Raw genomic sequence first — 27,034 nt, forward strand, 5'->3', positions numbered from 1 at the left:
CTGAAAGCGTGGAAATCATCTAGAATCTTTCATTCCACAAATAATCGGTGATTATAAAATATCAGAACACGAGGCTTCAGCAGTAGCTGAATTTCCTCGAGACGAGATCATCGGAGGAGTGGTAGAAGATATTCACCGATGTTCTCTCCTAAGAACACAAACAGTAGGATAGTAACGTCCCGTGGAGGATTAGGAACCAGGTGGAGGGGGACAATGGGGGGAAAGGGGGAAACATCTACAATACTCTCAACAATAAAGATTTTTTAAAATGTTGGCAAAGATGTGGAAGAATTGGAACTTTGCATGGCAATCAGCCTCTGAGATGGCCCCTATGATTCCTGGGCCTGATGTTCACACCCTCATGACATCCCCTTCATCGTGCCAGAGTTAGCACAATATGGCGAAAGGAATATGCAGAACGAATGGTATGTCACTTCTGAGAGGAGGTTATAAACCAGTGTGCCTTCCACCTTGGGCTCTTTCTCTTTTGGGTCACTCCATCTGGGTGAAGTTGTCTATGGGAGCGCACTGACCACCGAGGGCAGCTCCTGCATTGAGCGTCTGCCCCCTGGTGGTCAGTGTGCATCATAGCGACCAGTCGACTGGTCGTTCGGTTGCTTAGGCTTTTATATATAGAGATTTTTTATTTCTTCTTCTTCTCCTCCTTCTTCTTCTTCTTCTTCTTCTTCTTCTTCTTCTTCTTCTTCTTCTTCTTCTTCTTCTTCTTCTTCTTCCTCTTTCCTTCTTTCTCTCTCTTTCTTCTTTCCTTCTTTCTTTTCTTTCTCTTCTCTCTCTCTACTCTCTCTCTCTCTCTCTCTCTCTCTCTCTCTCTCTCTCTCTCTCTCTCTCTTTCTTTCTCCCTTTTCTTTCTTTCTCATTTTTAAAAAATATATTTTAATTAAATCTTTATTATTGAAAGTATTACATATGTCCCCTTTTCCTCCATTGACCCCTTCTAGCCCACCACCATCCCCAGTCCCAGGCCTTCACCACCCTATTGTCGGTGTGCATGGGTTATGCATCTATGCATACAAGTTCTTTGATTGATCACTTCCCACACTTTCCCACCTTCTCCACCTTCCCACTGAGATTCTGCAGTCTGTTTGATGCTTCTATGTCTCTGAATCTATTTTGTACATTAGATTCCACATATGAGCAAGATCATGTGATACTTGCCTTTCTCTGGTTAGATTATTTCATTTAGCATAATACTCTCCAGATCCCTCCATGCTGTCTCAAGGGTTATAAGTCCTTCTTTTTTGCTGCTGTATAGTATTCCATGGTATAAATGTACAACAGCTTTTTTATCCATGCATCTACTGATGGGCACTTGGGCTGTTTCCAGATCTTAGCTATTGTAAATTATGCTGGTATGAACATGGGGGTGCATACATTCTTTCTGATTGGTGTTTCGATTTTTTATGATATATTGCCAGATGTGGAATCATGGGGTCAAATGGCAGTTCCATATTTAATTTTTTGAGGAAACTCCACACTGTTTTCCATAATGGCTGCACCAGTCTGCATTCCCACCAGCAGTGCACTAGGGTTCCCTTTTCCCCACATCCTCGCCAGCACTTGTCATTTGTTGATTTGTTGATGGTAGCCATTCTGACAGGTGTGAAGTGATACCTCATTGTCGTTTTAATTTGCATCTCTCTGATGATCAGTGACTTTGAGCATTTTTTCATCTGTCCCTTGGTCATCTTTAGGTCCACTAAGGAGAAGTGTCTATTTAGTTCCTTTGCCCATTTTTAAATTAAATTGTGTGGCTTCCTTTTGTTAAGTTGTGTGAGTTCCTTATATATTTTGGATATTAACCCCTTTATCAGATATATCACTGCCAAAAATGTTCTTCCATACAGTGGGCTCCCTTTTCATTTTGTTGATGGTTTCTTTTTCTGTGCAGCTTATTATTTTGATGTAGTCCCATTTGTTTATTTTCTCCTTAGTTTCCTTTGCCCTGGGAGATGTATCCATAACCACATTGCTACGAGAGATGTCTTGAGATTTTGCTGCCTATGGTTTTTTTGTAGGATTTTTATGGTTTCATTGCATACATTTAAGTCTTTTATCCATTTTGAGTTTATTCTTTTATGTGGTATAAGTTGGTGGTCTAGTTTCATTCTTTTATATGTGTCTGTCCAATTTTCCCAACACCATTTATTGAAGAGACTGTCGACTCCATTGTATGCTCTTGCCACCTTTGTCAAATATTAATTGAGCCTAATGGCTTGCCGTCTCTGTTCTGTTTCATTGATCTATATGCCTGTTCTTGTGCCAGTACCAGGCTGTTTTGATTACAGTGGCATTGTAGTATAACTTGTATCTGGTATTGTGATTCCTCCAATTTTGTTCTTTCTCAAGATTGCTGTGGATATTCAGGGTCTTTTTGGTACCATATAAATTTTTGGAGTATTTGTTCTAGATCTGTGAAATACGCAGTATTTTAATAGGGATTGCATTGAATCTGTAGATTGCCTTGGGTAGTATGGACATTTTAATGATGTTAATTCTGCCAACCCATGAATATGGAATACTCTTCCACTTGTTTATATCTTCCTTTATCACTTTTTTCCAATGTCCTGTATCTTTCCAAGTATAAGTCTTTTGCTTCCTTGGTTTATTCTTAGTATCTTAATTTTTTTGTTGCAATGGTAAATGGGATTGTTTTAGTTTCTCTTTCTAAGAATTAATTATTGATGTATAAAAAAAGCTACTGATGCCTATCCAGTGTGGCTCAGTGGTTGAGTGTTGACCTGTGAACCAGGAGGTCATGGTTCAATTCCCAGTCAGGGCACATGCCCAGGTTGTGGGCTTTATCCCCAGTAGGGGGTGTGCAAGAGGCAGCCAATCAATGATTCTCCCTCATCATTGATTCTTCTATCTCTCCCTCTCTGAAATTAATAAAAATATATTATTTAAAAAGCCATTCATTTCTAGGTGTTAATTTGTTATCCTGCTACATTATTGAAATCTAGTATTTTTTTTGGTGGAGTCTGTAGGGTTTTCTATGTGCAATATCATGTCATCTGCTAATAATGACAGTTTTACTTCCTCCTTTCAAATTTGGATGCCTTTCATTTCTTCTTCTTGTCTGATTGCTGTGACCAGGGCTTCCAGGACTAGGTTGAATAAGAGTGGTGAAAGCAAATATTCCTATCTTGGGTGAAATGGTTTTAGTTTTGCCCATTGGGTATGATGTTCGCTATAGGTTTGTCATATATGGCCTTTATCACATTGAGATATACTTTCTCTTCCCACTTTGCTGAGAGTTATCAAAAACAAGTGTTGTATTTTGTCAAATACTTTTTCTGCATTTATTGATATGATCATGTGCTTTTTGTCTTTAAATTTCTTTGTGATGTATCACATTTGTTGATTTGCAAATATTGTACCAACCTTGCATCCATGGAATAAATACCACTTGGTCATGGTGTGTAATTTTTTAATATATCGCTGGATCTCATTTGCTAATCCTTACCCCATGCAAAAACTGACTGGATGACGGTTTTTGCCTGAGAAAGATGACCTCCACAGCGTGAGGGGAATGGCTCAGCACAGGAAATCAGGGTGTCTGCTTCTGAGCTCTAACCTCAAAGCCCCTAACCCTTGCTTCTACTCACACAGCTCCAGTCCACTCTGCCCTCCCTCTGCCGGAGCCCAAGATAAGTGGCTGTACACAGGATTTGCGTGTTGGCCCTTTAAGAGGGTGCCTGAATTTCCAGCCGTCCCTCCCTGGCAGACAGCAGCCTTGCTCCTTTTCACAGCCAGAGGTTATGTGGGCACCTTTCTCAGTTCTGATGCTCTCTGCTGGGGTGTGGTGGGGTGGGGTGGGGGAGCAGCTTAGGGCTTAGATGCCAGAGTTCTCAGTGGCACCCTGACCCCAGCTGAGATCTCTCTCCAGAACTTCAGGTGCTGTGTGGGAGCTGGGCCAGCCCTTTTGCACCTCCACCCTTCCGGCCAGTCTCTGTGTGGTCTCCACTTTCCATGCTTGGTTATCAGGGTTCTCTCCAGTTGGTCTTCAATTGATTGCTCAGGCTGTTTTTATTTTATTTATTTTTTAAATATATTTTATTGATTTTTTTACAGAGAAGAAGGGAGAGGGATAGAGAGTTAGAAACATCGATGAGAGAGAAACATTGATCAGCTGCCTCCTGCACAACCCCCACTGGGGATGTGCCCACAACCAAGGTACATGCCCCTGACCGGAATCGAACCTGGGACCCTTCAGTCTGCAGGCCGACACTCTATCCACTGAGCCAAACCAGTCAGGCTTTTTTTTTGTATTTTAGTTACAATTCCAGTTTGGTCCTGGAAGCATATCAGTGTAGCATCCCCTTACTCCATGCCATTTGTAATCTCTAAAAATATATTTTTATTGATTTCAGAGAGGAAGGGATAGGGAGATAGAAATATCAATGATGAGAATCATTGATCAGTTGACTTCTATATAACCCACACTGGAGATCAAGCCCATGGCCTGAGCATGTGCTTTTACTAGAAATTGAACTGTTCATAGGTTCTCAATCACGGAGCCACACTTCCCAGGCTGGCCACTTTCTTTTTTCTCGTGGCTCTGTGCCTCCATTGATTTTTTTTTTTCCCTTAGTGTTTCTATTAAGTGGTATTCCATACATTTTCTGATTCATTATGTCTCTCCTTTGGGGTTTTGTGTGGTTACCATTAGGTTTATGAAAAAAAAGTTTGATATATAGTGCGTTTTTTTGAACGCATGTAATCTTCACTTTTCTTTGCAAGCTCAGAACTTTATCTCCCGCTTTTGTTTTGTCAGAAATTAACCCTATGCTGTATGTCTGTAAAACTCCTTGCAATGGAGGTCTTCTGGTGGCGAATTGCCTAAGCTTCTGTGTGTCTAGAGGTCTTTATTTCTCCTTCCTATCTAAAGTATTACTTTGCTGGATATCTTATCCTTAGTTTGGTAATCTCTTTCAGTAGTTTGAATATTTGGTCCCACTCTCTTCTAGCTTGTAGGGTTTCTGCTGAGAAGTCTAGTGATAACCTAATGGGATTTATTTTATAGGTTCGTTTTCCTGGCAGCCTTGAGAATTTTTGTCATGAATTTATTTTGTTTATTTATTGATTTGAGAGAGGATGGGGGGAGGATATTGATTTGTTGTTCCACTTATCTACGCATTTATTGGTTGCTTCTTGTATGTGCCCAGATTGGAGACCAAAGTCACAAACTTGGTGTATTGGGACAACACTCTAACCAACTGAGCAACCTGGCCAGGACCTCATCATTGGTGACAGTATTAATACAATGTGCCTTGGAGAAGGCCTTTGGACTGAGGTAACTAGGTGTTTTGTTTGCTTCTTGGATTCAAGGACCTAGCTCTTTCCATAGGTTTGGGAAGTTCTCAACTGTTTGATAAGCTCTATTTCCTATGCCTACTAGTTCACTTTTCTCTTTTATTGAATCCTTCATCTCCAGGATTTGTTTGGTTCTTTTTAAAAGTTGTAATGTTTGGTAAAGTACTAATTTAGTTAGTTGACTTTGAGTTCATTTAACTGCCTGTTTTCTTGTATCTTGTTTCTGAGAACTAAAATCTTGAATTCTCTGTCATTTAAATCAGTGGTCACCAACCGGTGGTCTGTGAGGTCCGAAAGGTTGGCGACCGCTGACTTAAATCACATATTTCCATGATTTTATTTTTGGGATAATTTTCATTTTGTTCCTGGGCTGCCATGTTACCTTGGTTGTTCATGGTATTTGATGGATTCCTCCTCTCTCTAGATATCTATGTGTAAATGGCACTCCTCTAATAGATAAAAAGTCTTCTTATTGCTTTACAGGTGGTGGTGCTGAAGCAAGATCTTTAAGTCTCTAGCACCTCTGGCATTTCAGATGTATGTGCGTGGTGGAAAATCACCTGTGTCCCAATAGAAGGTATGTGTCTCCTCTGTGCTCTGGTCATCTTGGTCTCAAAAAACAAATCCCCCAGGGGAATGTAGTGGCCACTGGGGTTCCGAATCCGTGAAATGCCAGTGCTGCCCACTTTAGCCAGATGGTGCCAACAGAGAAGCTGTCATCTGTTGGTGTGGGGTGAGCTGGGAGAATTTGGTCACTTCCTTTGTTGCTTTGCTTTCCCAGTAAGGTTGACTGGCAGACATCTGTGGCATCACCTCCATGTCTCCAACCTACTCGGGGATTAGTCACATTGTGCCTGTCACTCAGGGAAAAAATTTCAGATAATGCGCCATCCCTCACTGCTATAGCTTCTTCTGGGGCCTGCTGATGGCTCTGGGAGGGTGAGGAGAGGTAGTCAGGCTCCATGGCTCTCTGTTTGGAATGCTGATTGTCAAAAAACTGGCCACACCTCTGTCCTTCATCCCTGCCTAGGTCACTGGGCTCAAGAACCAGCAACCTTTCAGTGCACAGGCCAATGCCCAACCACACTCACCAGGGCTAAGTCCACACTTTTAAGTATCATTGATTGGAATATCAGATGTTATCTCATTAAGAAAAGGATAATTCATTGTATTTACCATATTTCTGCTCTTTCTGTTGGTATTTCAAGGTTTTTTCCTTTTCTATTTCAATAACTTCCTCTAGCCAATTTTTAACAGGTCTTCCATTGACAAATTATTTTAGTTCCAATTGTCTGAAAGTATCTTTTTTTACTCTTTAATAACTGAAGTACAGGGAATTTATAGTTCACAGTTTTGTTTTGTTTTTTTCCCCCCCTTACTTACAAAATATTGTGCCACTAGTTTTTGGCCTCTAATGGGCAGGTAGCGTCTAACACATGGATGGATATTCTGAACAAAGGGATGATTCACATACCAGAAAGGATGAAGAACAGCTCAAGATTCATCACCTACTCAGACTGTGTGCAATTTAAAACTGATTTTTAAAAAAATAATTTTTATTTTCAATTACAGCTGACATACAATATTATATTAGTTTCAGGTGTACAACACAATGATTAGACATTTATGTAAGTTGAAAAGTGATCACCCTAAGTCTAGTACCCAACTGGCACCACAGTTACCGCATTATTGACTGTATATTCCCTATGCTGTACTTTACATCCTTGTGACTCTTCTGTAACTACCAATTTATACTTTTTAACCCACCCCCAACCATCAAAATGTTCTATTTCTGATTACTTTAGATTCCATATACAAGGGAAATCATATGATACCTGACTCGCTCTGATTTCATTTAGCACAGTACACAGTAGGTCCATCCATGGTGTTGCAGATGGCAAGATTGGATTTGAACCTATGGCCCTGGTCAGTGTGGCTCGGCCTCATGTTTGTGCATTATCACACACTGCGAGGCCACTGCTTGGATTACAGGTTGCAGACTCAATCCCCAGTAGGGGGCATGCAGAAGGCAGTTGATCGATGTTTCCCTCTCCCTTAATTCAATAAAAATATATTTTAAAAACAAACAAAAATCTTACGAATTATTTTTGAACCACAGTTGACTGTGTAACTGAGACCATAAACAAACACACCTGTAGATAAGGCGGACACGGGGAGAACAGCTACCCAAATCTGGACTCTTTATTTTGGAATCCTTGCCTAGGGACTCTTGATTAGCCTGATCAAGGTTTTCTGAGAGTTGCAATGCAGTCTCAACTTTCTCTAATCAATCTTCCTTCTTTCTTCTTAAATTTTCATGGTGTCAAACCTAAATTATAGCCTGAAGGGTTCTTCTACCTATGTTTTATCCCGTCCCCCTTTATCCCTTATGTGTTTCCCCCAATAAATCTAACACATCTAATTCTGTTTGGGCATCTGTAAACATAGGGTTTTGGGAAGAAGTAAAATGAGATATTTATTTAGTACATTATTTAAAAAAAAATCTTTTAAAAAAGATTTTTAAAGAGAGGGAGGGAGGGAGGGGGGAAAGACTTGTTGTTCCACTCATTTATGCATTCATTGGTTGATTCTTTTATGTGCCCTGATGGGGGATCAAACTTGCAAACTTGGCATACTGGGATGATGCTCTAACCAACTTAGCCCACTGTCTTAATACAGAAGTCACTATTAAGTTTTTGTGTTTTTTGAAGATTATACATTTCAAGTTTCAATAAACAATGGGAGAATGAATTACTTTTAACATATTTATTATCTGAGAAAGCTTGGTTATTTTTCTTGCTTTAATGGAACAACATATTCCATCAAATTATCCAAGGAAATCCAGATAATTATCCATTTCCTCAAGGTTTTAAAAGACCATAAAAGGATAAACATTATGCCATTTTAATAACTTTCTCCCTCTATACTTAAGGAATTCAAGTACAGAAATAAACTCTAGTGCTGAGGTAACATTGCAATCTTCTCCCAACATGACTACATAGGTGCTTAAGGTTCAATGTGAATATTGCTGTGAGGTTTTAAGCTACTTGATGAACCAATGCCACGTCACATTTAGACCCAAAGCAGCACATTTAGACCAAATGCACCTGAAAGGATTATTTTCAATACATGAATGTGTGTGTGTGTGTGTGTGTAGGGAAAGGTTGACTGAACCACACTGATAACAGAAAGTTAGAAGTCAGCCGTTGTTGGAAATACAGAAACATACACAGTCTTCGTGTTCAAAGTCTTCAGGGGAATTTCTTCTGTAATTTCTAGAGCGAAAAGAGATTAAAAATAAATAAATTTTCTTCCTATTCTACATACCATAAAAATGTCAGCTGCCTGAGTAAGCAATAAATTTGGCCTCACCCCAAGAGAGATTTGACCTTTCATCACACCTGATAATTTATGCAAGGGAGATAGCTGACTCAGGGGGTTGGAAGCGACACCAGAAAGATCAACCACATAATTCAAGGTAAAAGTAAGTTCAACCATGTGGGCAATGACTCAATCATGCCAATGTAATAAAGCCTCAATACAAAGCAAGGCACCAAGGGTGAGCTTCCCTGTGTGGGAGCCCACTGTACACTGGCAGGCACCAGGGTCAGAAGAAGGAAACCCCGTCTATGCTCCTGGAGAGGACAGCTGAAGCTCTGCGCCTGCACAGCTCTCCTATTTGACCCTACACATTATTCCTTTCCCTGCAGTAAATGTAGTCATGAATGCAAACACTTCCAATGAGTTCTGTGAAACCTGCTAACATATTGTCAAACCTGAGAGGTTGCAGTTGGTGCCAGAAGTGACAGAGGCCCTGTATGAAGCCCTCCCTCCATGTTTGTAGTTGGACCCCTGACTACTTATAGCTGAGGGCTCATTCTTTGTTTAACTTATGAAGGACTGTGCCTCCACCTAAGTAATGCTGGGCATTGCCCCTATTGTCCTCATACCCCTCCCTCCATATCACACCACAGGCATTTCCTAGACACACAGAAAAGGCCTAGAACAAAACCAAGCCAGTGGCCCAGATTTGTGGTTTATAAATATTAACATCCAGTAATGGGAAGAAAAGCTATTTCCAGGTCTGGGGGAATAAGAGTACATGGTAAACCTAGGAAATGCCAGAAAACAAGAACTGGTTTTGTTGAACCACACTGCTAACAGGAACTTTTCCAAAACTGAAGAGCTCATGTCAAAGAATATAGGACCCAATATGCCCAAAGACAAAAAATTCCAGTATCCAAAGTATAACACAAATGCAATTAACACCCAATATATAAAAACTCAGTGACAAAAGAAAAGTTTAAAAAGCTCTTTGCCTACTCTGCTGCATTTTGCTTCTACCCAGATCTGAATTCAAAGAAGAAATCAACTTTCTTTAAAAATGGCTCTTGTCCAAGCAGGAATCCTGAATGTAAAAATACTCTCAAAGCTGCCTCCTTAACAGATAGTAACTCCAGGATCTGGAGATGATATTTAGAATCTAGTGGAACAAGCAGGAGGGCATCAGTGAGTGTTTAAAACTGTGAGCATTACATGATCCTTCTATTTACCAAAATATTAATCTTTTATGAAAGACAATTTTTAGAGAAAAAAAATACAGTGAAAATGAGGCCAAAGATACCAGCGTGTGTGCCGTCACCTGCTGTCTTGGTGGTGGGCTTGATGACAGCAGCCCATGTGCCCAGTGTGGGACCCTGGCACCTATTTCTAGGAGAAACAGAGCAAAAATACTGTGTTTGTTCTAACCTCTATGAAGGGCTTACATAAGGCACTTGTCTCTGTTTTGCCTAACTTGGAACTCGGTCAGGGTGGAAAGTGGTAGGTATTGCTTAAAAACATTATAAGGCAAACAAAAACCCCACAGCTGTGTGGAATAAAAGATTATCACTGAAACATACATAGGCTGTCTAAGGCCTGGGAGGAAAAGTAGGAGAGAGATTGTTTGGATAATTGGGGCTTTAACAATTGCCCGTGCATCCTGAGTAATTTCAGAAAGCTACATGCATGTCCAGGCCCGGATGTATAGACAGAAAACACCTGAGAAGACCCAAAGTTTTCAATTCTGAAAAAGGTAAAAGGCTTTTCTGGCTAAGTCTGGCTGCTCTTTAGGCTCAGTGCAAACAGAAAGTAAAGGCGGAGGCAGAGCTGTAAATAGCTTGGCTGTGCTGAATGAGTGGCCCATCACAAGCCAATCTCCAAAGACTAAGAGAGGTGGGTATTTTGTTGTTATGCTTTTAGCTCCTGGGGGTCAAGATAATCTGTCAAGCAGTAGCTGAAAACAAGCTAACGGAACAGAGACTGCAAAGACTACACACAACAAGGAATATAGTCTTCGCCATAAAACAAATGAACAATTACAGCTTTCAAAAATCAGAAATAGCCCTAGCCAGTTTGGATCAGTGAATAGAGCGTTGGCCTGTGGACTGAAGGGTCTCAGGTTCATCTCTGGTCAAGGGCACATGCCTGGTTGTGGGCTCAATCCCCAGTAGGGGGTGTGCAGGAGGCAGCCAATCAAAGATTCTCTCTCATCACTAATGTTTCGATCCTTCTCTCCCTCCCCCTTCTTCTACCTGAAATTAATTTAAAAAAAAAAATCAGAAATAGCACACACCCTGGGGAGGGGGAGAGCCTAATATTCAAATGTCCAATTTTCAACATAAAAAATATCACAAGGCATACAAAGAAGCAGGAAAGTTATGGCACAGTCAGAGGAAAAGCTAAATAGACAGAATCTGTCCTTTAGAAAGTGCAAATATTTGAACTTACACTCTATAGTAACTCTCTTAAATGGAAAACCACAAACCAATGGAAAGGCCAATGGAAGCCTCAAATAATTAAAGAAATCCAAGAAAGCAATGTATCAACAAATTAAGAATATCAATAGAGAAAGTATAAAAGAAACCAAAGAGAGATTCTGGAGTGGAAAAGTAAAACAACTGAAATAAATTCACAAGAGGGGCTACTAGTGAATAGCATATTTGAGCAGTCAGAAAAATCAGTGATCTTGAAATAGAACATTTGAAATAACACAGTCAAATAGACTAACATATAAATTATGAGAGTTTTGGAAGGAGAAGAAAAGGTAGAAAGAACATTTGAAGAAATAGTGACCAAATCTTGAAAGCAACAAAAGAGAAACCACATGACAGGGATACTAATGAGTAGCCAATTTCCAATTAGAAAACATGGAAGCCAAAGGTAGTGGAATAACATATTTAAAATACTGAAAAACTATCAACACAAAATCTCTATCTGGCAAAACTGTTCTTCAAAATTAAGAAGAAATAATTAAAGCATTCCCCAAAAAAGAGAAGTTGAGGGAGTTCATTTTTACTAAACATGGTAAAGGGAGTCCTTCAGGTTGAAAAGCAAGTGTGCTAGGCAATCACGTCAGTTCTAACTTTCCACTGTTATTTGACAACTAGAGGCCGGGTGCACGAAATTCATGCACCGCGGGGAGGGAGCTGGGGGGGGGGGGCGTGTCCCTCAGCCCAGATTGCGAGAGGGCGCAGGTCAGCCAAAGGACCCCTCCGGTGCACGATTGGAGCTGGGGAGGGACGTGGGAGGTTGGCTAGCTGGAGAGGGGCCGCGAGAGGGCTACAGGGCACGTCCGGCCCATCTCACTCAGTCCCGATCGGCCGGACCCCAGCAGCAAGCTAACCTACTGGTTGGAGCGTCTGCCCCATGGCGGTCACTGCATGTCATAGCAAGCGGTTGAGCGGCCTTAGCATATCATTAGCATATTACGCTTTGATTGGTTGAATGGCCGACCAGATGACTGGACGCTTAGCATATTAGGCTTTTATTGTATAAGACTAGAAGCCCGGTGCACAAAAATTTGTGCACTCGGGGGGTCCCTCAGCCCGGCCTGTGCCCTCTCGCAGTCTGAGACCCCTTGGGGGATGTCCACCTGCTGGCTTAGGCCTGCTCCCCAGGGGATCGGGCCTAAGCTGGCAGTCAGACATCCCTCTGGCAGCCCAGGAGCCCTCTGGAAATGTCCACTTGCCAGCGGGGACCAGGCCTAAGATGCAGTCGGACATCCTTAGTGCTGCTGAGCAGGCGGGAGAGGCTCCTGCCATCACTGCTGTGCTGACAGCCGTCAGCCTGGCTTGTGGCTGAGCAGAGCTCCCCCTGGGGGAGCGCACTGACCACCAGGGGGCAGCTCCTGAATTGAGCGTCTTTCCTCTGGTGGTCAGTGTGTGTCATAGTGACCAGTCATTCCCAGTCGTTCTGCTGTTAGGGTCAATTTGCATATTATCCTTTTTATTATATGCCTGGTACATGGGTGGGGGCCAGCTGGTTTGCCCTGAAGGGTGTCCCGGATCAGGGTGGGGGTCCCACTGGGGTGTCTGGCCAGCCTGGGTGAGGGGCTGAGGGCTATTTTCAGGCTGGTCAAGCCCCCCAGCAGGGACACTCACCCCTTGAGGGTGTGGCCAGCCTGGGTGAGGGGCTGATGGCTCTTTGCAGGCTGGCCACAACCCCTTCAGGGTGGGGGGTCCCCACTGGGGTGCCTAGCCAGCCTGGGTGAGGGGCTGATGGCTGTTTGCAGGCTGGTCACGGCCCCCAGCCACCCAAGCTCCCAGTGGAGGCTGGCTGGAAGCAGGTATCTGGGGTTTATTTATCTTCTATAACTGAAACTTTGTTGCCTTTAGCGGAGGCCACAGCCAGCCAGGGCAGGCTGGAAGCTTGGCTTCCTCCATCACTGGGGCAACCAATCCTCCTGCTTGCTCCAGCTCTGTGGCTGCCGGCCGCCATCTTGGTTGGGTTAATTTGCATATAGTCGCTCTGATTGGCTGGTGGGCATGACTTGGGGCGTAGCGAAGGTACGGTCAATTTGAATGTTTCGCTTTTATTAAATTAAATACTGGGATCATTTTAATCCTTGGGGAAGAGAATAATTTAGAATCAGCAAATTTAGAATATGCTAATTTTCCTAGAAGCATATACAGGGTGGGGCAAAAGGAGGTTTACAGTTGTTCATATAGAAAATAATGCAACAAAAGAAGAATAAAACAAAAATTTAGCATGTTCTACAATCTCACCATCCATTTGAGTCTCATTCAGAAACAGCTTTAGCTTCCTGCTGCGAAGGCCAAACATCTTGGCTGCTTCACACAGAAGACCTTCATAGGTGAGTCCATTCTGCCCAAGTGGGTTTTCCAGCAGGAGGGTGCCCACTGTTCCCATTAAACACTCTACAGAAGGAAGAACAGATTGGATTAAACCCCGAGAGTCAACACCATCAAGCTACGGCATCCCTAACGGAGGGGGGACTGCTGCAGGCTTGGAAAGGCAGCCGTTGAGTGTAGGGTGCCAGTGGGACAGCTGTACAGTTTGCAGAAAAGTCTCAAACATCTCCCAGAGGGAAAGGGGAAGGAGAAAAAGAAAACCGATCAGTATAAAAATCCCTGCAGCTTGGAAAAGAAGTATTCAGCAAATGCATAACAAAGAGCCTGAAGGCTTCAGTAAACAATGTGTACAATGAGAACACCAAACAACTGGAAAAAACTAAGTTTTCAAAACACTTTCCAAGAAGAAAAAATAAGGCTGGATTAAAATGTGTTGGCATTTAAACAATTCAGATTTAGCTGTAACTTTTACCTACTCAATTTATCTCATTTCCTTTCCGTATCAGATGGATGAGAGTACTTCTACATAAATAAAGCAAAAGAAACAAGCCTGTGTGTGTTCCTTTAAATTAGTACATTAAAGCCAATGTGAAAAATCCACACAAGTAAAAGAGGTTGAAAATTAAAGGAAACCTTACCATCCAACACCCCACCACTCACCTGCTGAAGATGTTTACAACTAGGGAAGGCATGTACCTTGTGGGTCTGCATTCAGGAGCTGTAGGTTGATATACCGACAGAGAAGAGTACCAGGACTGTCAATCACAGAGGGAGCTGGTCCTGCAGTCACACCCAGCATCTTTCCACTAAGACTCAGTAAGTCGGTTTGGTTTTGTATTTCTACAAATAAGAAAAAATAGTAAAAGACATCATTCTTTCAGGGGCAGATAGTTTATATACCTGAAGTCATTCACTTTTCCATATGTGTATCTTTACAGTGATACTTTCTACTTGTTTATGAAAGGACATTGCCTTTTCTATAAAATCACACGCAATTAGTAGGAAATGTTATTGGTGCAAAATAAATGGCATAATATTCACAACCTAAAATGCAAACTATTTTGTTTCCCTTTAGTTTTTTCCCTGTATAGCCGACTCTTGAAAATGGGTAAGACTGCAGATTTTTTCAATAAATACAGTTGGCCCTTTCTATACACGGGTTTTGCATCCAAGGATCAGAAACAGTATTTTCACATTCTCAACTTCAGATGGAAAATACTGTTTTGTCTGGAAGTCAGACGTGGTTTACAGAGCCACGTATAGATGCCTGAATCACAGGGGTGGACGGTGGAGATTTAACTCTGCTCACTTAGCTAAGCTAAAAGCTTCCCAGAACTTTCTGACTGTCCTGGATTGGGTTAGGGCTGACCAGAGAAAGGTGCACAGGATTTTAGTTACAGCCACTGTTTCCTAAGGTCAATGTGGGGCCCAGGCACCACTCAGCTTTCAGGGACTGCCACTCACAGGGTCAGAGGGGACAGCAAGCGGCCTACACTCCTGTGCTCTTCCAACGTCCGGGCCAGGTGCACAAGCAACTCGCTTGCCAAGCTGCTTCTGCAGGGCCTGCCAGTGTTAGATGTGCCCGACAGAGGAGCTCCAGCCTGTCCTTGCTGACCTCTACTTCTCATCCCAGAGACTTCAGGGGCAGGACCAGCCCCCCTAATCAGACGCCCTGGGTGGATCCAGGTCACAGATTTTTCTCCGATCTTCCAACTAGCCGCCCTCATCCAGACTTTTACTTCCTGGCTTTCTCTCTCTCATCACTTCTGCTTCCCTTTTTCAGCCCCTGACAGATAGGATGGCACATGGTCTTCCATGGTGGTTCTATCCATTTACAATCCAGCAGGGAATGGGAGTTCCTATTACACAACACCTTTGATGACGTTTAAGGCTGTGAAATTTTTCTAGTTTTTGCCAATCTGGTATCAAGTAATAGTACCACACTGTGGTTTTTACTACTGAGGTTCAGCAGGTATTCTTTTAGTTACTGCCCATTTAGATTTTCTCTTTTAGGCTATTTAAAGGTTTCTAAAATAAGCATTCAGGTTCATAAAATGAGTATTATTAGTTTCCTACATCTATTGCCAAGAAACATAAGTTAGGGGACTTAAAACAACAGAAATTTATTGTCTCAGAGTTTGAGGCAAGAAGCCTGAGATCAAGTGTCAGTAGGCCCTCGCTCCCTCTGATGCCTTTTGGGGAACCCTTCCCTTCCTCCCAGCTTTGGAAGTCCCTAGCAATCCTCGCTGTTTCTTGGCTTGCACCTGCACAATTCCAGTCTAGGCCTGTCGTCACACAAGGTCTCTGTGTCTTCCCACAAGGATATCAGTCCTACGTAATAGGGCCCAGCGCACCTCATCTAACTACCTCGGCAAGGACCCTATTTGCAAAGAAGGCCCATGGTACTATGGGTAAAAACTTCAATGTATCTTTTTGCTTTCTTTCTGTTTTTGGTGGATTGGTCTCACATTTCAACCTGTGACAGTGGGAGAGAATGTACTTACAACTTTTAAAAATTCTATTTAGGCTTATCTTACCGAGAATCTGGATTTAGCAAGATGCAGACACTATGTTTAAGAAAGTTAAAACACCCTAGGGAAGTTTGTGAAGCTCAGAATCCTGCACCTGGCTAACAGGTGAGAGAGTAGGGGGAGCCGTCATCTCCTGATAAGGATGGTGTTCTTGCTGCCATATGCACAGGCAGGCACTGCTGAAGAGCCGGCCTGACTCACACACTCCACCTGTGTCAAAGGCCATGGCTAGCTTTCCACACACCTGTTTCCCCGTGGAAGAGCGACAGCTCTGTGTTCTTCACACCAAAAATGCTGGTAACAACACTCTTCAGCTTTAGGAGGTCTAACCGATTATCGCCTTTAGGATTTTCCAGAAGCAGTACTCCACCTAAAAAGCCAAAAATATAAGTAAGTCTGAAGAAAAAGGTAAATGTGAATGTAAAGTGAAGGGCACAGGGTGTTGAGCTGGCCTTTCTTTCTTTTTGAGCGCGTACACCATACGCTCTCAGGATGCGCGTGGGCAGTCCTGGGTGTGATGTATTTAACATAAGTGGGATGAGCCAGAAGCACTTCAGTGGCATTTCCTCACATGTCCTGTGGGGATTATAGAAGAACAGAGTGCCACACAGCTGGAGATAGAAAGAATCTCTTTCTTCCAATGCCTTTTTAAAAAACCTTTTAAATTTAGTATTATGTCATTTTTAACCCTTTGAGGTCGTATTAAATTTGGACATGGGTGTCGTACTGGTCGGAATTAATTTCCATTGAAAGAGCAGTGATACAGCCGAAACCCGTTTGGCTCAGTGGATAGAGCGTCGGCTTGCGAACTGAGGGGTCCCAGGTTCGATTCCGGTCAAGGGCATGTACCTGGGTTTCGGGCACATCCCCAGTAGGAGATGTGCAGGAGGCAGCTGATTGATGTTTCTCTCTCATCGATGTTTCTAACTCTCTATCTCTCTCCCTTCCTCTCTGTAAAAAATCAATAAAATATATTAAAAAAAAAAAAAAAAGAAAGAGCAGTGATACATAACATGCAAGATTATGAAGGATAAACAAGATTTATTAATTCTTTTTTGGAACTACGTCACTACTAGTAGAATCACTACAAACGTTATCACTTTCTACGTCAGAGTCAGTAATCAAGGTGCCAAAATAAAACTCTTCATCGTTACTTTCAGATTCGCAGTACACTTCTTTCGGTAACTTTCTTTTTGCCATTTTGGAGTATTATTTTGAAATATCTTAACAAGCGAGAATGCCTAATTACAGTTAAACGTAATTTGTAAAGCTTTATTTGAAATTTTGCAAAGTATCTCCGAAGCTTGTCGATTTCTTCACTCTCAAAAGGCAACTGACTCGCCACGGTGTTTTGCATGGCGAGTGTGGAACGACCGCGTTTGTTTATATTGAGTTTCGATATCTCCGATTTGTCGGGGCAATGTTTTGGTTCGTGACAAGGTCGCTTAGACACTTAAGAGCTTTCAGAGAAATTATGAACTGATACATGAATGAATAGAGTTAAGATTCATACGGTTCCTTGCTGTGGTGGCTGAGAGCAGACATACGACCGGAACGGTAAAAAAGCTTTGGTGGCTGAGAGTAGACAAACGACCGCAAAGGGTTAATCCTCACCTGAGGATGATTTTTATTTAGAAAGAGAAGAAAGGAAGAGAAAGAGAAACATTGATCTGTTACCTCCCATAGGCACCCAAACTGGGGATTGAATCCATAACCTGGATTAGTGCCCTGACCAGGAATCGAACCAGGGACCCTTTGGTGCACGGGATAACACTAACCAACTGAGCCACATGGCCAGGGCTGCATTTTTTTTTTTTAACTTTTTCATTAATTTCAGAGAGGGAGAGGGAGGGAGGGAGGGAGAGAGAGAAACATCAATGATGAGAGGGAATCATGGATTGGCTCCTCCTGCACGCGCCCTACTGGGGATTGAGCCCACATGTGCCCTTGACCAGAATAGAACCCAGGACCCTTCAGTCTGCAGGCTGACGCTTTATCCACTGAGCCAAACTGGCTAGGGCCATTTTCTTTTAAACCAAGTTTATTTTACTCTCTGTGGATCAGAATGGGTGATTTCTATTATTATATCCTCCAGTCCACGGATTCTTTCCCATCTCCTTTAAACTGTTGTTTAGCTCATCCACTGAATTTTTGTACTTTAGTAATAGTTTTAAGTTCTAAAATTTCCATTTGATTTTTCCTTTCTATGCTGAGACTCTACTTTTCATTTTTTCCTATTGTGTTTGCAATTATTCTGGGAAACATTTTCATTATGGCTGCTTTCTATTGTGGAATAATTTTAACATTTCTGTTATCTTGATGTTCATTCACATATAGTGATTGCTTTTTTTCATTTAGTTTGAGATCTTCTGGTTCTTGTCTCTTTCCAGCCGGTGCCAAGCCATGGGCATCTCTCGGGACAACTGGCACAAGCGCCGAAAGACTGGGGGCACGAGAAAGCCCTACCACAAGAAGCGAAAACATGACCTGGGACACCCCGCTGCCACACTAAGATTGGACCTCGCCGCAGACACAGTCCGAGCTGGGAGGCAACAAGAAGGACGAGCCTTGAGGCTGGACGTGGACAACTTCTCCTGGGGCTCAGAGTGTGGTACACGCAAAACAAGGATGACTGATGTTGTCTACAATGCACCCAGCAACAAACTGGTCCGCACCGAGCCCCTAGTACAGAACTGCATCGTGCTCGCGGACAGCACACGGTACCGACAGTGGAACGAGTCCCACTGGGCACTGCCCCTGGGCCACACGAAGGGGGCCAAGCTGACTCCTGAAGAGGAAGTTTTTAAACAAAAAACGATGACAGAAAGTTCATTAGAAATATGATGGAAGGGAAAAGAATGCCATCATCAGCAGTCTTCTGGAGGAGCAGTGCCAGCAGGCGAGCTCCTTGCCTGCATCGCTCCAGACCAGGCAGGTGTGGCCACCCAGAGGGCTGTGTGCCCGAGGGCAAGGACCTGCAGTTCTATCAGGAAAGTCACAGCCCAGAAAGGCAAGTGACTCCTCTTCCCACCCATCTTAGCTCAGGTAACCAAGGTGTTTATTCTAAAAAAAAAAAAAAAAAAATCTCAGTTCTTGGTATGATGCATAATTTTCAGTAAAAACCTGGACCCGGTAGGTTTTATGAGCTGGCTCTTAGTTAAATCCATTTTAGCTGAGCTTGTCTGACATCACAATGTCAGGGGAAAGCTGGCACTGCTTCATTGCTGCTTAGTGAGAGGATAAGTCCAGGTTTCCTATCACTGACACTCCTTGTCACTGCTGGGGTATGGGGACAAGGGAGTTCCCACTTCTCTCTTGGCATTCAGTGATAAGCCCTCCTGGCTACAAAGAGTTGAATGGCCTCCTCACTGCTCCCCAAATGGCCTTCAATGATAGCTTGTCAGGATGTATGTGGCCTCATTACCTACTCAGGCATGCCTTAGTACACATGCCTGAGTAGGACGGAAGTCCGAGCTCCCACTTGGTCTTCTCTGACACCACCATGGCAGTGGGGCTGGGAGCTCCTCAGCTTGGCAGAGGCAGGAGTCTAGGCTCCCCACTTAGCGTGTGAGTAGTAGTGAGGTTACAAATGTTCTGTTATGTTCACGGGAAGAGAACAGTTGTCTAAAAGTTTTCCGACTTGCTGGGTTGCTGCTCTCCTGGTCCTTCATCTAGAGAGAGCAGGATTTTGTCGGAGCGCTTGTTCATGCTCACTGGCATTTCCAGACTGCCGGCTTCTTCAACTCCAAGTCTGGAATACATATGAGGCAAAAAGAAAACCCAGAGAACACAGTGCTGTTTTGTTGCTTGGTCCCTAGGTCCCTGGCTGGTGTGCCTTCTTCCCTTCCCTTGTAAGAGTCCTGGAAATGTAAGCTGCAGTTTTTCTTTTTTGTACTGCAAGTACAAAGCTTAAGCTTAAGCTTTGTTTGCCTAGGAGTCCATTTCAAAGACAGCTACGTCCAATACACACACATCGCCAGCCACTTGACTGGACAAAGAGCCAGGCTGAGGTCCTGCACTGCGGCTCCTTTGTTTTAGGGATCGTGGTTGACTTCAATAACTGACATTTGAGCTACTTGTTTTCTCTTCCAATGCTTTACATCCCCACGCTTATGTTTTAAGTTCACCAATAACCCAGCCCCCACAACCTTACTGTGTGGCCCCATGTGTGCCGTGTAACGTCTAGGTTTTGTTAGTCAGAAATCTGCATATTCCCAGGTTCCTGATGGTTATTGCTGAAGGGTGTCTTAATCATAGTAAGAGTCAAAAGGCTGGTCTACCAATACCCTTGGTTATTGACAGGCTGGGACAGTACAACAGTCTCCTCATGTTGATTTTTATAATGATGCGTGTTTATAGCTGTACTTTGTTGGAGGAATAGGGAAAAGTACATCTACGCTATCATCCTAGTGGTGCAGGTCTAGAAATTTACTCTTGTGGGTTCCTTTTTTTTAAATGTTTTTATTGATATTTGAGAGAGGAAGGGAGAGGGTGATAGAAACATGGATCAACTACCTCTGGTACATTCCCTACTGGGGATCAAGCCTGCAAACTGGGCATGTACCTTGATGGGGAATCGAACCAGTGACCTCTTGGTACATGGGACAAAGTTCAACTAACTGAGCTATATCACTCAGCTTTTGTGGGTTCATTTTAAAATATATATATATATTTTTTATTGATTTCAGAGAGGAAGGGTTCATAGGTCAATGCTCAATCACTGAGCCATGCTGGACATGCTGTGGGTTCATTTTGATAACAATTAAAAAGAAAAATTTATACAGTTTTACCAACCCTATATAATAAAGAGCTAATATGCAAATGGTCATCACACCCTCGCGCTGGAACTGCTCAGACATTCAACAAGCGGGGAGAGAGGAATGGAGACCAGCCAGGCACAAATGAGGTCAAGAGAGAGGAATGGGGACCAGCCAGGCTGCGGCCCGGGAGAGGGATAAGCCGTCCGCTCAGCGGTTCCGGGTGCCTGCGGCTGCGGCCCAATGAAGCCGCCTGTCCATAGTCCCCTGCTGTGACAGGCCGGAGGAGGGAATCCTGGGTCCCAGGTGTGGTGCGAGGCAGAGGTGGTTAGGGGCAATCAGACAGGCAGGCAGAGGGGATGGGGCAACCAGGCAGGCAGACAGGCAGGCAGGCAGCCAGCGGGTAGTAGCCAGCGGTCCCAGATTGTGAAAGGCAGTCGGACATCCCGAGGGGCCCGGATTGGAGAGGGTGCAGGCCGGGCTGAGGGCCCGCCCCCCCAGCACGAATTTTGTGCACCAGGCCTCTAGTTCTATTATAATTGCTTCAAAGATATTCATAGGTTTAAGTAAAAAAATAAAATACAAACCATAGAATTATCTACTCTTACCTTGCTCACTGCCATTTGCACAAATGTGAAGATTGACATATGCACAAGCAGGGCCAGGTGTGGAGGATCCCCTGGTGAGTGTAATTTCCAGGTCAGACCCCTTTAACTGAGCAACAGGAAGAAGTGATTGTGTAACTGCAGCATCTGACCACAGGGTCACAAATAACATAGCAACCATTTCTTTTTAAGAGCAAGAACTTTCTACAATTCTGAGAGATTATTCAATCCCATCAATAAAACAATCAAGGGCTATATTCCCCCCTTTTCTTTTTACCTTGTTTTTTAACACATTGTATGCGGGAAACATATTTATACGTTTCGGAATTTTTACATATTTTATTACGTTTATTTCAATTTACAGTGAGTTTTCCAGTATTTGTCTGTTTAAAATTTAAGAAAAATAATTCAGCATACATTTTATAGTAAATCACAAAAAGTTTCATTGAAAAAAAATATGTAAAACTAAAGTTATCGTAATTTTACTGAACGTTGCCATTTGCGCAAAAAATTAGCAAAAATGGCCCGCGCCACCTGTTAGCACGCGATAAAAACTACCCGCAAACAATGTGTTAAAAATATACACAAAATAGACAATGAAACCATCTTGTAAACTGCCCCACTGAAAAGACAGTCATTTCTAGCCCTTACCTGTCTATCTTATTTGCCCTATACCAAGTCAGAACAACATAGGAAGCAAAAGATTCAAAAAATTACTGACAGATTTTCTTCCCCTGTTATAAATGACCAACTTCGGGCTGTGCCTTGTTATCAGATTTCCAGTCACCTCTAAAATGTACCAACAGGAAATGAAATTTTAGTTTCATGTATAACCTACTACCTTAAAAGTTAATTGCTTTTCAAGTCAATTGCAGTTTAACAGTAATTCTCAGAACCCATGACACTGACTTCTGTAGTTTCAGACACAACTGTAACTCCTGCCTGCCTTCCTTCCCCTCTCCTGTTCTGGACGTCATCTCCCTGACCCTCCTGACTGTCATCCAGAGCCATTGCTAATGGGGAGACAGAATTATCAAGATGTGAGCACATAAACTTAACTAAAATCTATAACTAAATCTCTTAATAGTTCCACAGAACTCACCTGCATTTTTTCCTGAATAAGGATTTTATCTGATGTAGCGACTGGATATGGTTTCAAGGGAGCCTTTATGGTGGCAAATATGAACTCCATGTGGCTTTCAATAATGGTGCTCAGATAATTTCCTTCAGACTTTGCTGTGTAATAAACTGTTATTTCATCAGTGGGAACCAGATTGCACTGAAAGCACATATAGAAAAAGTAAAATGGGAAGCACTTGATTAGTCAGCAGGTAAGATGCTGTTGAAGAAGGGCTGACAATTCCATGCTGAGTCATCGTGGAAGGGACCAGTCTTCGTCCTGCTCTCCTGGGAAACGAAGGCAAAAGCGTGGCGCAGTGAGAGCCACTCCCAGAGCTCTGTGCTAGCCCAGAGTTCCACGCGCCTGTTTCTCTGCTGGAAGTGGCCTCCTCAGACCCTAAACTACAGATTTCAAACCTGGCCTCACGAGGAGGGCCGGTGGGTGCCCTCCTAGGGATAACAGCTCCTTGGCTCCCTCACCTGGTGAGGGCAGGCAATGGGCTCAGCCCTCCTGTCCTGGCTCCCAACTTCTGAATAAGGAAGGATCAATCCTTCTGTCCAGATACAACCCTACCTCCCCTGAGCCAGAAGCCCTTTGATGCTGATGTGACTGCACCTCCCCTCTCACACAATGGCCCTCTTATGGCCTTCTGCGCCCGCCAGGAGGGCTATGGACCTGGAAGATGGTTTTGTGGAAGCTCAGGGAAGTGGGAAAAGGAGGACAAGGGGCACCGCTGGCTGAAAGCTCCCAGTCAGAGAAACAAAACACCCGCATCCAGCCTGGGAGTGAATAAGCAGGGAGGGGGGCCCATCTCCTGTAGAGGACCAGCTGAACGAACTCATGTTCATTAAGTCATTACCTACCTCTCCCAACCTCCCCAACAAATAAGACAAAACAAACAAAACTTCAAATAAGCAGCTTACTCTCAATGTGACAAACCTTTTTGCGAAGTTTCTGGATGCGATTGATGACTTCCCGAGCCACCCCTTGATCCACCATCGCCTGGTCAGGGGTGACATCTAAGAGAACCAAAGCCTGCAGGAATGAACAGAGCATACCATGACAATCAAATAGACAAAAACAGTTCTTTCAAATTCAGCAAAATGCTATTTAAAACTAAGCTCTGAGAAGTCTAACATGCAGCACTATTTATTCACAAAACTAAGCAAAGAACACAGTTAATCTAGTTTCTTTATAGTTCGGTTCCTGTTTGTAACCAGGGTCCTTCATATCTGGAGAGAGGGCAGCTTTCCCTTTTCTTCTGCAGGGTGTGCTCACAGGAGACCGTGAGACTGGTCTGTTAGTCTCTCAACTCTGCTTTTTTGGTCTGTTTAATAAATAGTGCCAACTCTTGTAATAAAAATATCAGTAGTCATAAAGCCTGTAGAACAGCTTTTCAAATGGATCTACCACAACAAATGAATTAAAGGCAGTACCTTCCAGTTTCTTAAGCCATGACCCCTTTTTATCCTTTGGTTTATTAGTGGGATTCAAGAAGCAATTTCTACAATGGACACAATTCTTTTTTATATGAGTTTAAATTGCCACCTTCTTGTCAACTTTGTCTACTTTTCTCTCTCACCTATTCTGAAGGTTGTTAATGATGATGTACTAAGATAAGTATCACTTCTATTAGAGGGGAATATACTTATAAAGTAGGTAAGATCACCATTTATCGTAAAGGAAACTCAATCAGAGAAGTTAAACTTTGTGAAGGTGCAGAAGTCAGCACTGGAAATGGATGAGGAGTCAGGCAGGGTGGTGGGCCCACACTGACCACTTCAGGCCCTCCCTCCCATTGGCTGGAGCCCGGAAGGACTGCACCCGCTGTGTTCACAATCCTCCCTGCCCTTCTGGCTACCTCGCCTTTGGCTCTGCACCAGTCTGCCTACATGTTGTCTACAACTAGCTTAAGCCCTGTGCAAAGGCTTGAGGAGGCTGGCCTCTTCAGACAAGGTACTCCTCCCCTCCCCTCATCTGGCATGGTAGCCACAGAAGGTCTCCATCAAGCCCCCACTCCCACAGTGGAGCCCCAACAACCTATCTACCCCGAGAAGTCTGATCAGGAGTGAAAGGAGATGCTGTGCTCCATCACAATAAAAATGTTGACCCCAGAATCCAAAACTGCCCGCACTCCCTAGCCATCTACCCACACTCGATAGGAGCTCTTCTCTGGACTTATTTCTACCAGATAATTTATCAGGCAGAATAACATGTGGCTCACTCTCCTATCTCCATGACTGGCTTATTCCTTGAAGAGTGGGGTAACATCTAACTCCTTGTAGTATGACCCAATACTTAGGACAAGTACTCCCATGTAGAAGTCACAAAATATCTATTTATGCACTGGTTAAAAGGCATATGTAAAGAGCATATCATAGAGAAGTTTAATAAGCCAATTTAAAATGAATAACTGGTTTGTTTAACACCAACACAAGCTGTTAATAACACTTTCAGGAAAGGCACAGGTACAGTATAATTTCTCCACTATGATCTTATTTTTTGATCAAGAAATGCTCTAGGGCACAGAAAAATACCTGAGCATCCGAGTGTGCTTCAAACTGGGCTGTCTCAACTGTTGCTTGATCAAAGGTGTACATAAGACGAATGTCATCTTCATGCAATTCATGGCCTTCCACAACAATGGACCCTAGTAGAGATGCAACTGCCACTGTTAATCAGTCCCTCTTCCTCCACAAACTGTCCTGCTACAAGTACATTGTGCCACTTTTTGACAAAATACTTGTAGCCTCTACAGAGGCTTCATGATATCAAGTCCTCCTGACCCAATGTCTATGGCTGTATGTAAACTCCCAGGTCCAAAGACATGCCAGGAGGCCATGAATCCCCGCCTTAAATACAGACTTCATGATGTAATGAAGGGTGCAGTCTTTAGAGTCAAATCAAATGAAGGCCCACCCCTCAATGATGGTAGGGCCTCGGTCCCATTGTGTGCTGAGCAGTGTGCCATCAGGTAGGTTAAATAAGGTGAACAATATGATATTCTCAGTGTAATTCCTGCCAGCCCAAGCAGAGGAACCACCAAGGCTGGCAATTCCCATCTTCAGGAAGCCCGTGTGGTTACCATTCATGTTCTTGGTCTCTGAGCACTGAGCTGCCATTCTCACTTCCTGTCACTGGGATCTCAAAATTATTTTGCTTTCCATCAGTGCAGATCAGTCTATTCAGAAACTACAGTTTAAAAATGGCCACCTTTTGGTTTCAAATATGATGTATTTCAGAAATTTTTGATATTTTGGCTATCTGATAAAACAACTTAGATTCACAACTGGAAAGATGATCAAAGATTTTATTAATTTAATATATCAAGTTAAATTAGTTATGACTCAACTTTTAGTTGCTAGCCTCTCATGTAAGACCTCCAGATAAATTTTATCAAACAATTTGAGGAATCCAAGGACATTTCCATCAATTTCCATCATCACTCATCTGAGCTGAGTCTTTAAATATCTTTTCATGTCACTTCTGTGCTTATGATTTTCAACTTTAGAGGGAGCCCTTAACTTCCAAAACCTTGCATCCCCGGACAGCTGCAGATGCTAAGTGGCTGTAAAGAGGCCAATCATGATTCTAATCACAGCAGAGCCGATAACTTCTGAACCCATGGATATGAGAGCTGACTCCTTTCCTAAACTCCTCAGTGTCCCACAGGTTTCCATCCCAGCACTTTCAACAATTACCTCCATATGTCTTCCACGTCAACCAGCACAATGAGGGTGAGGACAACGTCTGTCTTATTATTATTAAACTCTATGTTGCCAGTGCCACCCAAACAGAAGGGCTCTGAGTGAACAGAGCCAGCCTTGGCCAATTAAGAGACCAGTATGTGAATTCTAGAAATTTTAGGGAAACTGACAGGTTCTGACTTAAGTCATCATCTCCCCCACCTCCTCCCAATAGCACCCCCAAGGGTTCTGCTTTCTCTTTGACGAGGGCAGATTTTGTGTGCCCACATTAACATTTGTAGAATTCAATGGTAACCATCTGATTCTGTAATTTCTACCTAGAAATTTAGTACAAAGAAATCAATTTCACAAAATATTCACATGAAAATATTCATTGAAATATAACATAGTATTAAAAAGAATGAAAAAAAAACATAAGGTACCAATAATAAAAGACTGATTAAAACCATTATCAGATATCAATATGAAGGCAAATTAGACAGTTATTGAAATAGGATTTAAAAATAAACACTTAGAAAAGTTCATAATATATTATTAAAAATGCAAAATAAGCCCTAACCGGTTTGGCTCAGTGGATAGAGCGTCGGCCGGTGGACTGAAAGGTCCCAGGTTCGATTCTGGTCAAGGGCATGTACCTTGATGTGGGCACATCCCCAGTAGGAGGTGTGCAGGAGGCAGCTAATCGATGTTTCTCTTTCATCGATGTTTCTAGCTCTCTATCCCTCTCCCTTTCTCTCCACAAAAAATCAATAAGCCGTAACCGGTTTGACTCAGTGGATAGAGCGTCGGCCTGCGGACTGAAAGGTCCCGGGTTCGATTCCGGTCAAAGGCATGTACCTTGGTTGCAG

The 27,034-nt window shown here is 43.0% G+C and overlaps 1 protein-coding gene across 4 annotated transcripts in view; it reads right to left on the minus strand.

The window, feature by feature from the left end:
* Positions 1-6,868: 6,868 nt before the first annotated feature.
* IARS (isoleucyl-tRNA synthetase) overlaps positions 6,869-27,034 on the minus strand; it is a 103,878-nt gene continuing 83,712 nt past the window's right edge. For 2 of the 4 annotated variants that reach the window (XM_023743639.1, XM_006102197.3), the window contains 8 exons: positions 25,017-25,129; positions 23,419-23,514; positions 22,462-22,638; positions 21,363-21,468; positions 16,242-16,367; positions 14,163-14,306; positions 13,380-13,532; positions 6,869-8,609 (listed from right to left, as the gene is read on the minus strand). In XM_023743639.1, the coding sequence (XP_023599407.1) occupies positions 8,527-8,609; positions 13,380-13,532; positions 14,163-14,306; positions 16,242-16,367; positions 21,363-21,468; positions 22,462-22,638; positions 23,419-23,514; positions 25,017-25,129 (998 nt within the window). In that variant the 3' untranslated portion in view covers positions 6,869-8,526. Of the gene's footprint in view, positions 8,610-13,379; positions 13,533-14,162; positions 14,307-16,241; positions 16,368-21,362; positions 21,469-22,461; positions 22,767-23,418; positions 23,515-25,016; positions 25,130-27,034 lie in introns of those variants that run through there. The other 2 variants (XM_023743641.1, XM_023743640.1) reach the window with 2 other exon arrangements.

This window comes from Myotis lucifugus, unplaced genomic scaffold, assembly GCF_000147115.1.
Source record: "Myotis lucifugus unplaced genomic scaffold, Myoluc2.0 scaffold_404, whole genome shotgun sequence".
Taxonomy (NCBI): domain Eukaryota; kingdom Metazoa; phylum Chordata; class Mammalia; order Chiroptera; family Vespertilionidae; genus Myotis; species Myotis lucifugus.